General features: G+C 43.1%; 1 protein-coding gene across 3 annotated transcripts in view; it reads right to left on the bottom strand.

Annotated features, from left to right (window-relative positions):
* INPP5A (inositol polyphosphate-5-phosphatase A) overlaps positions 1-14,328 on the bottom strand; it is a 249,702-nt gene that overhangs the window by 187,167 nt on the left and 48,207 nt on the right. For all 3 annotated transcript variants that reach the window (XM_040564164.1, XM_040564163.1, XM_040564165.1), the window contains exon 2: positions 1,271-1,312. In XM_040564164.1, coding sequence (XP_040420098.1) covers positions 1,271-1,312 — 42 coding nt within the window. The remainder of the gene's footprint in view (positions 1-1,270; positions 1,313-14,328) is intronic.

The raw sequence follows: 14,328 nt of genomic DNA, 5'->3' as shown, positions 1-14,328 counted from the left end.
TTTTCCACAAAGTATTTGCAGACGTTTCCATAGTGCTCACCCCACTATAGTAACAACCGAATGTGTACGGAGTCTTGCCAGTAAATATGCAGAAGTAATGTGATGCTACAAAATAGGCAGTGATATAAAAAAATATGGGTTTTATCTATTTATATCTACTTTACATTTTCTTCGTAGAAAGAGTCTTTTCTGAAGATGTGCAGAGGTTTTAAATCAGAATTAGCTGAAGAAACCTGCACCATTTGAGCACCACATACATATGGCAGTAATTAAACAAGATGGAAGAAGAAAAATAACCAGATTAATCTTCTGTGAAGCTGACAGATTGTGTGGAATATAAGACTGGCTATTTAATTTCAGACTTTTGTAATTACATTAAACTTGCCAGAAAAAAGCTAACTGCACTGTTTTACAATATTCCAGATTGCATGTACCTTGACCTTGTAAATAATTACAGGATGCTCTGAGTCACAAAAAAACAACGATAAAATATCGAAAGTCATGTTTGCTGTATATGCTGTGGTTTCACTTTAAAACTTGAACAGCAGAATACTGTTACGTTAACCATTTTAATATAGGAGATTTAAGCATGAATAAAGGAACCTCAAAATCTATCAATTCTGGCAGATACAAATTGTCATGGTGAAACAGCACTTAATAATGCTACACAGAAAGCATGACACCTTGGTGTTCCTTTAGTGCTCATTTTCCATTGCTTACTTGCACGTTTCTGCATGAGATCAACAAGTAAAACAAATCTCTACTGCAAAACCAGAATTTGTTAGAGCAGCTTTTATACTCAAAAAAAAAGTTATGTTTTCAACATTTTATAATATGGGTTCAAGTTCAGTATTTTCATTTTGCCTAAAAAATAAAATAAAGGGCAAATAGGAGGGACGATCTATTGCAAACCAACATAAAAAATTGTTAAATTTTAATAAAAACAAACTAGACTGTCACAATTTTTATTTTATTGAAATTACTCAAATACATTTCTTACTCGGGAGACTTAAAAGACCATTTCATGTGAGACTAAAGTAATTTTTATAAAGTGTCGGAGACTTTTTAGTTAGACAACTGTCAACAAGAAAACGTAATGTCTATACACTATTCACTACTTAGAAAGAAAAAAAGGTACCTACTTTTTAAGACTGGTTTTGACTTCAAAATAGTGACTTCAAACTCACAAAAGCAAAAGATCTTTACATTAGTAAATGAGCTACCAAACAAACAAGTATAGCACTTGAAGAGAAAATAAGTTTTACCTTACCTGATAAAACTCCCGAAGCCAATTCTTCTGTAAGTTTTCTGGCTGAAAAACAAAACAGAAAAAAAAATAATTAAGAATAAGAGTAATGTATTTTTATATTACCCCAGTACTTGCATTCAAGTGAGTAGTTTTTTCCACAGTTATAGAAAAAAGGACATTTAAGTGTTCCTCCAGGAGCTCTAATGGACAGACTTTTCCTTTTTGATTTCTGAGTCCCCTCAGATTTTCACTGAGAAGGTGCATTTTGTGTACGACTTCACTATGTTCATGTACTTACAAGATTATCGAGCAATCAATTCTGTTGATTTAATACTTATCAAAATATGTGCTTTTAAAGTACACGCTCATTGCCTGGATATCAAGAACTTTATATGAACTGCTGATACCCAGTTTTTGCAATTTGAGGACACAGCTTCAAATTACATGGATTTAATTCTAACAAACTGGCCCAGAGGCACCACTGTGCTTTTGCAGGATGCTCAAGCTCATTAGAGCTCCTGTCAAAGACAAGCTGGGAGAAGAGTTCAAGATTGCTACATAAGCTACGAAAGCACAAACATAATAAAGCGCAAAGTTCTGTGTTTTTAAGAAACATACAGATACAATTATGAAGGTAGATAGCTGACTTCTACATGCTAAATACAGAAATAGCCACAACATTCGCTGAGTTATATTGTCAACAAGATTCGCTAATTTCTGCATCACAGTGGGGAACACAGACCCAAATCAGCCTCGTCTCTTACAGCAACAGCAGGAATGCACAGTATTTGTCAGAGGCAGCAGAATGTATTACACTGGAAACCAGAGAGATGCCTCATAACTGTTACTAAAGGGAGGATGACACCAGTTGGTCAGAGGCAAACATACTGGCATGAAAATTTCCATTCTGCTCTATTTTCCCATCATATGTGCTATTTTCAAATAGTTGAATGCAACTTTAAACTTATCCATTTATTCTGAGTGCTTGTTGAATGAAGTTTCCCTCACAGCTGGCTAAAGAATTGAGTAGCGTCCCCCTGCACTGACCCAAAAAATACATATTTTGTTTTTGAAAGCTGAGGGGGGGACAATTGCTACTTTTGTCCCCTGCTCTCCATTGCCCCCCCTTCTGTTGATCACTCCGTGATGATTATGAAATTCAGACTTTACTGGTCAAGAAGGCAAAGTTTTCGCTCCGTAGGAGCGATCCTTTTTTCTCGTGATGAACTCTCTCAGCATTCCCTAGTGAAGTTAGCTGCTGTTCTCAGTCCCTGCGAGCGCGGAGGCTGCCGGGGGGCAGGCGGCTGAGCGCAAGCACCACGACTCATCTCAGCAGAGGCCTTTGCGCCGCGCCTGAAGCCAACCGGGATGGATCTTGGCCCGAGTTCAGGGACGTCTTAAATTAATAAACATGCAGAACAAAACATCCATGTCTCCCACCCATGCCCTTCCCCTCTAGCGAACAACAACACACAAAGCCAGAATAAGGAAGCTGCAGACGCAAATAAAAACTGTAGGCAACCAAGCAAGGGATAAAATATTCCCTCCAGAAGAATGCTGTCTCCTTGACTGCTTGTTTTCACAACTTAACCCTTTTTCTACTCATTTTGAGCTTAATGAGTCAACCCAGTGAGCAATAAGTAAGAACTGACACTTTTATAAAAGCAACAAGAAGAAAACAAACCAGGAGCTGCTGTGATTTCAAGACGGTTTCTAACCTTAAATGACGATGACAGCACGGGATCTACAGGTTTTTAATCAGTCCACAAAACAGATGTGTATGGGGAACTTGCATACATGCTTTGTGTATGATTTGTATATGATCCAAACAAAAAGGCTAAATTCAAACTATCAAGAAAGAAAGACTTGGGGATGTTAAATTTCTAATTAAAAACTTTTTGCAGTTATGAAAGCTAGATAAGCAAGTCCTGCATTAGACCACAAGCAGACTTCAACACTGCTGCGTGTTTGTTTTCAAAATGGAAAGTATGGTCTTATTTAGTAGGTAATAGGCAATTTTTTTTTAAAAACAAACAGAAAACCAACAAAAAACCACACTCTCCTAACTTCTCTTTACTTTATTTATGCTAGTCACAAGATGCCTCAGGGACCTACTAAGTTTCAAAAGTAATCCAAAATTGACAGAAAACAGTCATTTGTGAAAGCCCATTAAAGAATTCTACTTTTATTTACAGCCTGGATTTACAGAAAATGACTAACTGACAAGTTATCACAACATCCAAAACACCCCAAACCTGATTTTGATATAAACACGCTACGAAGTGCAGGAGTCTCCACTGAGAACCTCACCTACTTTCAGTCTCTCTCTGCTAAGCATAAATCTAAACTTTTTATTTAGCATGTTTAGAAATTCTAAGTTAAATCAGTTTGCAAATCTGTAAATAACAGAACATGCTCTACAATTTATAGTACCTTTTTTTTTTTTTCTTTTTCTGTGAGCAGAAAGTGCTACCAGTCATGAAATTTAAAGAAAGTTATTCATACTTCAGGAATCTCAGAGGATAAAAAGCACAACATTATTTCTGTTTTTAAATGCAACTCTAAGTAGTAGAAGCTCCCCGTTTGCTCCATGACTAAGTGCCAACACTGTGAAATTAAACATCAAGACCAGTGAGTACATCCAAAGGACGCCAAGACTGCTGCAGGGCCCTCCAACAGCTCTGCACCTACCTCCCATATGCCAGACGAGACTGTTGTCATGCAATCAGATCAAATATTGAAAAATTGGCTAGACAAACTGAAGCCCAAGCAGCAAAAGCAATCTCTCAGATGAACAACCTGCAGAGGCTCATCACAGAGCAAAGTGACCCAAAGCTAACACAATTCTATTTTTTTTTTTGGGGGGGGGGGGCACACCAACTCCCCCCACCCCACCTTGCCCCAAGACAGCCCCCAAAAGACAACCTATGGCGGAGTGCAGTATTGTGAGATCAATTGTCCATGTAGCTCTTGAATCTTCCCCACAACATGGAGGAAGAGTAAAAATACCCAGTCCTCCCCTGAGAAAGGACATGGGGCTTGTTTCCTGGGCTTCCAGTCCTTGTGGTGTTCTGGGATGTTGCTGTAGCACAAGTCACAGATGCACAGCTAACATTTCCAGCAATAAGATGCCATCTCTGTCCCCATGTCTTTCTGTCCCAGGTGGCCCCACGGGATGGCAGCAGGAAGAAGAGACACCAGGCATGGACTTGTGGCTGAACACCAACTGCCCAGGGACAGTTTTAAGCACAATTTAATTCTGTAAGGGGTTGTTAATTATGTCATCATGAGGAAGAACTGATGAGTCAATAAACCAGAGCTCACAGCTGAGGCTTTTTAGAAATAAATGACAGCAGGTGACGAAAGCCCAAGGAAAAAAAAAACATTAATAGGTGCAGAATAAAGCTTTCAAACCTCCAAAGTAATTTTGTTTGGGAACCCAACGAAAACAGGAAGGTTTGAAGAAGCGGTGGCAGAAACATACAAGTCAGAGTAAGAAGAGCAGCACTAGAACATGCCAGTGAAGTCCTTTAGCCCCCTTGTCTCCTGACGTTACCATCTAATTAGGTCACCTGGGCTGCTAGTAAGGACTCCTTTATGGAAAGCAGGGGGACTTCTGCCACGTTGGTGCTAGTTGCGGTGCCTCGTGCCCTTGCCACCTCGAGCTCAGCCAGCTTCTCCTCACGCAGCCTCCAGCTCTGCAGGGCCGGACCAGGCCCCGCTTCCCCTCCCATCTGCGAGGAATAGCTCTTCATTCCCTCAACCACCTTGCCCTTCTCCTGCAGTCACTGGCCTGACCACATCCTTGCTTTCTGTTTTTACCACTCTTGTGGTAAAATTCTGTGATCTAGCCCCCCAGCCTCCAGCTTCTCCCTAGTCATGTCTGTATAAATTAATTTAGAGTTTTGAAAGACTAGAGATGCAATCAAGTGGAAAGATCACTTATCTCCCTTTTATTTTTCTGTCTAAAACTAGATACATTACATTTCATGTCTTCCAGACTCTTCGGCCTTCTTCCCATCTTTTCCATACTTTGCCCTTCATAAAATTCTCATTCATTTTGTAATGTAACTGAAATTAATCTTTTCTTTGTCCTCTCAAGTACAAAATTCTTTCGCCCATTCACTAACCCAAACTCAGCTTTATCAGCCTTCTCGTTTCTGGCTTCTCCTACTTCCAGTTCTTCATAAGCAGCTGTTTGCTCTGGGTCCTCTGTTCCCATCCCCACACAGCCTGATTTCATGCCTTTGGTATCCAGCCAAAGAGCAATGTGCTCAAATGACATCGGGAAGAACAGAAGAAAGATGCCAGAAAAAGACTTACACATCCTTTCAGAAGAAGTTTCTATTTCCTGAGAACGAAGGGATTTTCTGTTGCACCCTCCCTCCTGACCCCTCGCAGCCCCTGGGCGCAGGCCTGGCGTTACCTGCGCAAGTCCTCATGGTAGGGGCGCACCGAGACTGCTCGGGGCGGCTTTGTTAAGAGAGCTTTGCCTGCTTTAAGCATGACATCCATGAGCTGAGTAGATGTGCACAGACCACCCACTCCAGTATGCACAAAGCTTGCAAAGTCTGCCTTTATTTCAGGCTGTACAGCTGTACCTCAGCCCTACAAGCAGCCCAAAGTCTTGGGGAGCATGAGCCTGTTTTTATCCTACCATTTCATCTAACTGCACACATCCTGAATAAAGAGAATCACAGATAGAAACCCTACCTCCAAAACCAAGCCTGACTTGAGTCCAGACTGCAGAACCATGCGTGATCTATGTTAAAATAACAGGACACATGTACCACGCGTGGCCGCTCCCTTCACTTACAGGCCATTCTGACCTTTTCCTGGAAATCAGAATCCCACTAAGGCCTCTTTTCATGCTGACTTTCCATTTGAAGTCTATTTGTGTCATACTGGTTACTGTATTGGTCAGACTTACAAGGAAAAGTAGTAGGCTTTCAAACACATGGATACCACATGAGTTGCTAATACCCCAAAAACAAGCAGCTTTTCAAAATGAACATACAAGCAGTCTCTCTTCTCCCCAGTGTTTCCATTTCCTACAAAATTATACCCTGCAGCCAAAAGAAAGCTTTAAGTCTGTTGCAAGGATATGTTCATACAGGGAAGCAGTCTTTTCAAAAAAGGAAAAAGAAAAAATATATTTAGGCAGGGTAAGAAACCTTTCATTAAAAAAAAAAAAAGATAAGAAATAAAAGGAGAGAGAATGAAACGAAACCAAATTAACAGCCTAGAAAAATTCTTTTTAGTTTCGTTCAGTGGAAAATGGAAAAAAGTAGATGAATTATAGAAAGCAGGTTCTATTTTGTGAAGTTTATTTTTAGCTAATAATAGTCTCATTTTTTAAGGAAAAAAAATTCTTGACTCACTTTGTGAGAACTCGCTGAGCTTCCAACGAACATAGAGGAGAACTGACTGATTGGACTTTGCATGTCGAGCTGAACAAAAGGTACAAACAAACTAATTTCTAAGTGCTTGAATTAAATTCTGAAACAAAATGTTTCTAAATGTTGACTAAGGGATTCCCCAAAACCTTTATTTTGAAAAGGTTTCTTGGCATTATATAGCAACACAATTGACCCTGCTAAAGTCATATATTCTAAGTATGCAGTCTCAGGTAGTACCCAGAGCCTTTTTCATCTCTTCCCTTCAACCTATGCTGCATTCAGAAAAAAAAAAAAAAAAAAAAAAGAGTGCAAATGCAGGCAAAAATACCCTCTAGTTCTACATTTGGCTTTCTACTTATTTGTTGGAAAACAAAACCTCTAATATAGTTCTGTTTGATCACAGTTCCCAGGTTTATTCAAATCATTGGTTTCAGGTCCAACAATATTACCATTACAGCTGTTTTGCTAGAATTGTTTAGATTGTGATTTTAGACCAAGATTTTTGATCTTCTACAGCATCTTTAAAAGCGTACTGACAACTCCTTGCCATTTGATTTAAACGATTTATTTTTTTTATCACTTGATTTAAATCTCTTGCTTATCTTCCAGTGACCCTTCACATTATCCCACCGCAACGCTGTAAATACCAAACCCTACAGATGATGCTAAGGAAAATCCACGCCAAGAAGGTAGCATTGTTGTGGCATTTTGTACCAAGCTTACATTCATAGTTGACCAACACAAAGATGATAACCTATGTATTATGTTTGTATCGTTGGCACACCAGATTTCAAAATCAATATAGACAAACCAACTGGAATCAAACAAGGACAAAAAATTACTTGCGAGTGTAAGGTAAAGCACAGATTCTACCAAATCTGAACTGTTACTTAAATACTGTGTTCTTATTGCATACATTTGCACAACTTCCAAGTACAAATTCAGTGCCGCTTAGGTCAATGTTTCTGAAATCTCGCAGTTTTCCCAAGTAGCAGTACCAAAACAGTCCCCTCTAGCTGCCATTATCCTCATGCATGGAACGTGAGCATCACTATGTTCAAGACACAACAGCATGGGAGAAGTAATAGAATATTAGATCAATTAGCACAGTTGGAAAAAATGGGGTTTTATACACACTCACTTTACAATAAGTTTAAGGCGGTTTTGCACCTGGACTTGGAAAAGCAGTGGCTTATTGAATGCTGAATTAAAAGAAATAAAGAAGAAATAAACACAGAAGATGGGACAAAATAGTGTCTTACAGGGCAGGAGGAAGAGACTGTTGCCCACCCCTCCTATTGCCTGGGAGGTTGGATTGCCCTGCAACTGCTGAAAGGAGCAATGCAGAAGGTGAACGCTGGGAAGAAAAGGTCTGTGCCGTCTCGGTAGCCTTGTGCTTGAAGAAGAAGGGATACATGCTGTCACGGTGGAAGGTGGCAGAATTCAAAGGACAGCAGCACGATGGTGGGACAGACTAATGACTGCCCCCCATGGGATGAAGCAACGCTCAGCAACACCAGACCCACTGAAGTATTTGGTTGGTATTTAAGGACTGACCTAACTGGTGCAGTGACCTCTCAAAAAGGCACTATCTCGGTCTCTCCTGTCCAGCCTAACCTGCAATGCTGATAGATGAGCATTTATTAAAAATGAAATAAATCCCTCATTTGTTTACTTTCTTCTCTGTTGATCTCCTTTCCTGTGAACGGGTCTAAACCAAGACACAATACACGGTGAGAATACAAAATGAAACTGAAGCTTCCTGTGGAATAATGCAGAAACCATACTGCTCACAGCCTCGGCAAAGACGAATACTGCAGAAAAACAGATGAAGCAGATCTCTAGAGAATCTGGGACAGATAAATGAGCCATGGATGGCCCAGAGAGCCTTGCACTCGTTAGCATGCATCTCCAGCAGAAACAGCAGGAAAACCTAGAGCTTGGACTTCCCGTGAAAAAACATCAGAAGCTCCAAGAAAAATACTAAACACCTACTACCTGTTGGAAGCTTGTGTGTTTCCAAAAAAAACGGAAGCTGTCTACAACCTACATCTTACACATTAGAAATCAGCACCTCTTGAAACAACAGAAACTGCACGTACCTAAATTGTAAGAGACACTAAAGGACAGAGCTTCCCAGCCTGGGACGGTGCATCCCAAACCCAGTTACACGCTCTTAAACACAGAAAAGGCAACGTGAAACAATCACTGCAAAAGGCAGCCTGTAAGAAAGAGTAAATAGCCTATTTTGGCCCTACCTCAGGGAAACATCAGGAATGATGTAAATGAACTGAAAGTGATGAAGCAGTGATCAAGCGCTTTGAAAGGAGCTGGAGGTAATAACTGATGCATTACAGCTGACACCACGATCAATATCAGCCTCACCTGTAATAGCACAAGCCAGGGAAGGAGAAAGAGCTGCTTCTCTAACTAAAAGGTAACGGTAGCACATGCTGTTAGGACTACAATCTAGACAAGACCTTCCAAAATTTGAGGACCTCATTGACCTTAAAACCAATCTAACATATGAGAAGACCCCCAAACCAAAACCACAAATCCCCACAAGAACAAGAGCAGCAGCTCAGGAGCAGCAGCTAAAACTAGTTCTAGTTCTTCAGCAGCTTCAGCTGATGAGGCCAATGCCATAGCGCTGCCCCTCTTCCCACGCTCCCCCCCTCAAAAAAAACAACTTGCCACTGACTCTAGACTTCAGCAACTGCACCTTGCCCTGCTGGAGCCAACTGAGCTCTTGTCAAAAACAAATGTTTTTGACAAACTTCCAGCTTCTGAGTTGCCAAGATACTGTAACATGACCTCAGAGGTACAAAGGTACAGTTTGACAGTGAAATACGCAGAACACGGGCCTGTACGAAATACTCTCTGGAGACCTCTGTATGATACACGAACGGAGATCGTTCCGCGTATCAGAGTGCAGAAATAAAACTACACGAACAGCAAGCACGAGAAAGATAACAAAAGAGACAGTCTCTGTTACAGAAAGCAGAAAAGAATGAACTTTGTTCATTCAAGGGGAAGCTGTGAGAAGCCTTCTGCAGAGAACGGATTAACACTGAAAGTAGAAAATACCTGGCCAGCAGAAGCGAGCAGAGATTTTAAAAGGACTCCGAACGGCAGCCATGTACTGCACGGGGCAGGAAAGCACCGCTGTGCCTCGCTGTGCGTATTGGCGCTGACGACGGGCCCTTGTGCAGCGCCAGAACGAGCACCCTGCACTGCCCCGGGACCCGCGCGACGCGCATGGCCGGTCACGGCAGCAGCTGCCAGCGCATCTACCTGCCCACGGGCGCCGCCGCCATCAGCTGTTAGAATAACCCCACTGGGCAGCCCAACAACCAGCGACCCCAGGATCATTCTTGGCAATAGTCACCAGACTCTGGCGCCTGCAGAAAACTGCTTTGGGGTAGCATCGAATTGCCTGAATGCACAGTTCCAGAGAAAGCAAGAGCACGGCACTGCACGCACAACAGCGAGCGCCCGCAGGGTCTGCGACTGGGGAACGTGTGCGCAGCAGCCAAACGGACACCTGCAGCAGCAGCAGCAGCAGCAAGCCCACGCGCGGCCCGGGGCTGGAGGAGCTGCAGGTGCCTCCCCTGCACAGTGCCTGGGGCCAGGGACACCACGGAGCGGGGCGGCACCTCACGTCCAGCGTCACGCAGCAGGGAGACAAGGCTGAACGTAACGACAGGGACTTCACCGTAGTGAGGATGAATCTTTCCAGGAGAAAACACAAGGCAGTGTGATGTGAAAACTCATGATACAAGGTATCATGGCAGCATGATAGCCCAAATCACTGGACAGAGGCAGGATAGATCAAGACAGTTCATGAGCAATCAGACACGGTCCCTACTGGTGTGGCCTTCTGATGAAAGGGACTCCTGGCATGAAATACAGAATTTGCTCTGATGCCAGAAAACCCTCAGAGCTGTCACTGAGTAGCAAAGAAACAACACAGCACTCATCCACACAAGCACAGTCCCCAAAACAACACCACGCAGCACTTACACAAAGCAAACCTCTGTCTGGACATAGGTGAAGATTCAAATAGACATAAGTTAAAGCAATAGGTGATTTTTATTGAATAAAAGCATCTGTTAGCAGTAGCGTCTCCAAATGTATTTTATCTTTGGGAGCCAGGGTATCTAGAACGTGTTAGCCAGTGCCCTCGCGCTTTAAGGGAGGAAGAGGAAGTGACCAAGTTAGTGCATTTTGGTCACCTGGTTCATCCTAAGCTGACCCGGTGACAATGAAGACCGTTTAAAAACTTTTCTAATTTGAAAAAAAAAATACATCTGTTCACCTCTCTGCACATGCATCTCACTACAACTAGCAGAGAGCACAGGCTGTCGGGACGCACAGGCACGCCTGACGTCGCAGCCCAGCCCCACCAGCGCAGCTCCTCGGGGCCCCATCCAGGCCACGCCGCCCATCCGCAGGGGCCGGTCACGGCAACAGCTCCGCGCCCCGCAAGCACAAGTGCCGGGAGTCGGTGACTAGGCAGCACCAAGGGGGTGAACAGCAGCTCTGTACAGGAAGGGTATGATAGCAAGCGGAGGAAGCAACACAAACACGCTGCAATTGAACAGGACTGTGAATTTTCTTTCCTGCCCCGGGGTTCTCAATTTGAATATTCAGCAGTCCCTCCTAGAGTCCACTGGCATAAGAGAACAAAAAGTCCAGCCAAGAATACCATTCAAAGAAGAATTTTTTTTTTTTTTTTTTTAAAAAAAGGCAAACCACTCGTTGCCAACAGAAAAAAAATAGCTTACATGACAAACTTGGAAGTGGTGACCTAAATAGGTATGACCGTACGAACAATGCTTGAATTTAATAAAGGATGATTCAAAGGCAGTGACTAAAAGGAACCTATCACTCACACGAACAACTAATTCTGAGGAAAAGCTTATGAATTGCGTACGTTGATACACTGGTTAGCAGCACAGCATTTGTAACTCCAGAGCACGACGACGGAACTGCACGCCAGGCGTATCGCAGCAACGCAGCACCGGAGCACGCGGCAAGCGCTGCGCGCAGCAGGGCACCAGCACGGCGCCGCGCCGCCCTCCGCAAGGTCCGGTCCCTGCCGCCCTCCGGCAGCACCACCCGCGCACTTAGCAAAGCAGCCCGCCATTTCCACGTGCTGCTACTTAGCAAGGCTCCAGCTCAGCAACTCCTTTCAAACAAGTTTACGTCCATCCCTGCTGGAAGCTGCGGATCGCGCCGCAGCATTTGGGTGCTTTGCAGAAGACCAGGGCAGCAGCTTTGGGCCACGCCAGCCCGTTTGCCAGCTGAAGGCCCGTGGTGCCGTCGCACGCCTCTCTCCTGGCAGCCGGCAGAAGCCTCTGGGCACTGCTGAGGCCCGGCGAGGCGAGGCAAGGGCTGCGCCTCCCGTCGCGGGGCAGCGCCCCGCAGCACGCCCCGACCACGCGCTTCGGCCGTGCGGCGCTGGGAAGAGCGCCTTCGCGCGAGGAGCGCTGAAAGCCCTGGGCCAAGGCACTGAGCTTCCTCCGGGCGCGCTGCTACAGGGTCTGAACCGCCAGAGCTTGCCCCCGGGGCTCCCCAGCTCTTCAGCGGCACGCCTGCCAACCCTCGGAAACACGGTCCTGGGTGCTGAAACAAGCCTAAGTGAAAACACGCAGCCGTACTCCCAAACACCAAAACGCTCTTTTGATACTCTGCTTTTCGTGTATGCTGTGGCAGAGATTGTTAATTAGCCAACATGCTGCTTTAATCATTGATTTTTTTAATTGCCTGATAAGCTGTAAGCCAACACCATTAGAGACATCATCTCTCCTTAGTTCATACAGTTTGACTGTCTTAAATGGGCAATGGTGGTGATGCAACCGTCACTCCAGTCCTGGGCTGCGAACAAATAAACAAACAAAAAAAACAAAAAGCAAACATTTCCCCTTTTCCTTCATAATGCTAATGCTATTCACATATATATATACACACATATGAATGAATGAAAACCTAGTAAAGCAGTAGATTTCAGAAAGGTGCACGATAAGCAAAAACACATACGTGTGTGTATACATTCCATACAAAGTGTTGGTGTCTGTCCTAAGTCTACCGCTTTCTTAGTTAATCTAATATCTGAGAACAACAACAACAAAAGATTTCTCTCAATGGTAGTAAAGCTCAGCTTTCAATTTTGAAATTCCCGCTCCATAATTAATCGAAGATACACATTCTTTCATGCCTGTAATTTAACTCTACTAGAAAAAGTAATTTTCTTAAAGATGACGTTACACCAGAAAGCAACAATGGAGTTTCAGGCTTCCAGAACTTTTTGTGTAGAAAATATTGTATATCTGACGGCAACAAGGCCATATTTATAGAATCACAGAATCATTAAGGTTGGAAAAGCCCTCCAAGATCATCTTGTCCAACCAACCCCCTACCACCAATATCACCCACTAAACCATGTCTCTAAAATTTATGCAGGTCTAACATACTTCTGGATATATCCTTGCAAGAACAGACGTTCAATAACTTTTTTTTGGACAATTTATTTTATTTTATTTTGCCGGGAATGGCAGTGAATATGTATGCACCATACCCACAGCAGTGCTACATCCTCTGTGTGTATCGCTTCTCTGAGCACACCTTACAACAGAAGGCAAAGACCAGATCGCAACACTGAAGGTCTGATCTTTGTCTGCATTCCACATGTAAGAAAAATCCAGCCAAGTACATTGCCGTACATTGGTAGTTACCATACTAGGATTTGTAAATAACTGCAAAGACTTGAATAAATAATAATTGAAAAAAAGCCATGAACCTTAAAAATATCCTTACACTAACGAACTCAAAATATGTTTCAAATTTAACTTTTATTACCAACATCTTACTGAAAGATTAAAGGATCTTGGATATTTGAATAACTGGTGTATTAAGAGTATTAACAACAGCAGCTAATCCAACACCCTGTATTTACAACCCCATGCAAACTATAATTGCTAGCAAATAGAAGGGATTAACTGTATTAATACACTCAAGTTTTCAATTATTTAGTATCTTGATCTTGGAACGGCCTAAGAAAACCCGGCATTATGCTGAAAACAAGGTTAAATAAAATAAATCCGTTCCTGCACATTAATAGATAAAAAATTCAAGCTCTGGCAATATTCACAATAATAACCAACACCATGGTCCATCTCGTATATTTGTTTTAAATTACATCTTTAAAAATTTCCCCAGGCTGAATATAGATAATAATTATCTCCATAACAACTTTTTTTAATGTACATGGCATGAAAACAGCTGGTTTTTAGGATCCAGTTTCAGAAGTTAAATCTACTACATAAATCCAGTAACCTTCTTTCCAAATCCCACATGAAAAACTGCTGAGCAAATGAACTTTGAAAAGTGACATAAGACAAAGAAAGCCACTGCACCCCAACAGCAATGCAAGCAGAATTTACTTGTCAATCACCAGTTTTTGAGAGTCTCGCTTCGCTCCCAGCACCCCGATGCTGAGCGGCGCGAGCACCAGGCTGTCCGGACTCGCACTGCCCAGCCAGCACGGGTGGTGGGCAGCGACCCACCATGCAGGTCCGGCACGGTCAAGTGGCGAGCGACTAACGGGTCTGCATTGTGCGGATACTGGATCTGCCCACCACAGGTGACCCCAATGACCTCCGAGGAGCTCGGCAAGCA

The sequence above is a fragment of the Cygnus olor genome, chromosome 7 (assembly GCF_009769625.2).
Source record: "Cygnus olor isolate bCygOlo1 chromosome 7, bCygOlo1.pri.v2, whole genome shotgun sequence".
NCBI classification, from domain to species: Eukaryota; Metazoa; Chordata; class Aves; order Anseriformes; family Anatidae; genus Cygnus; species Cygnus olor.
This window is presented reverse-complemented; position numbering and strand designations above follow the sequence as displayed.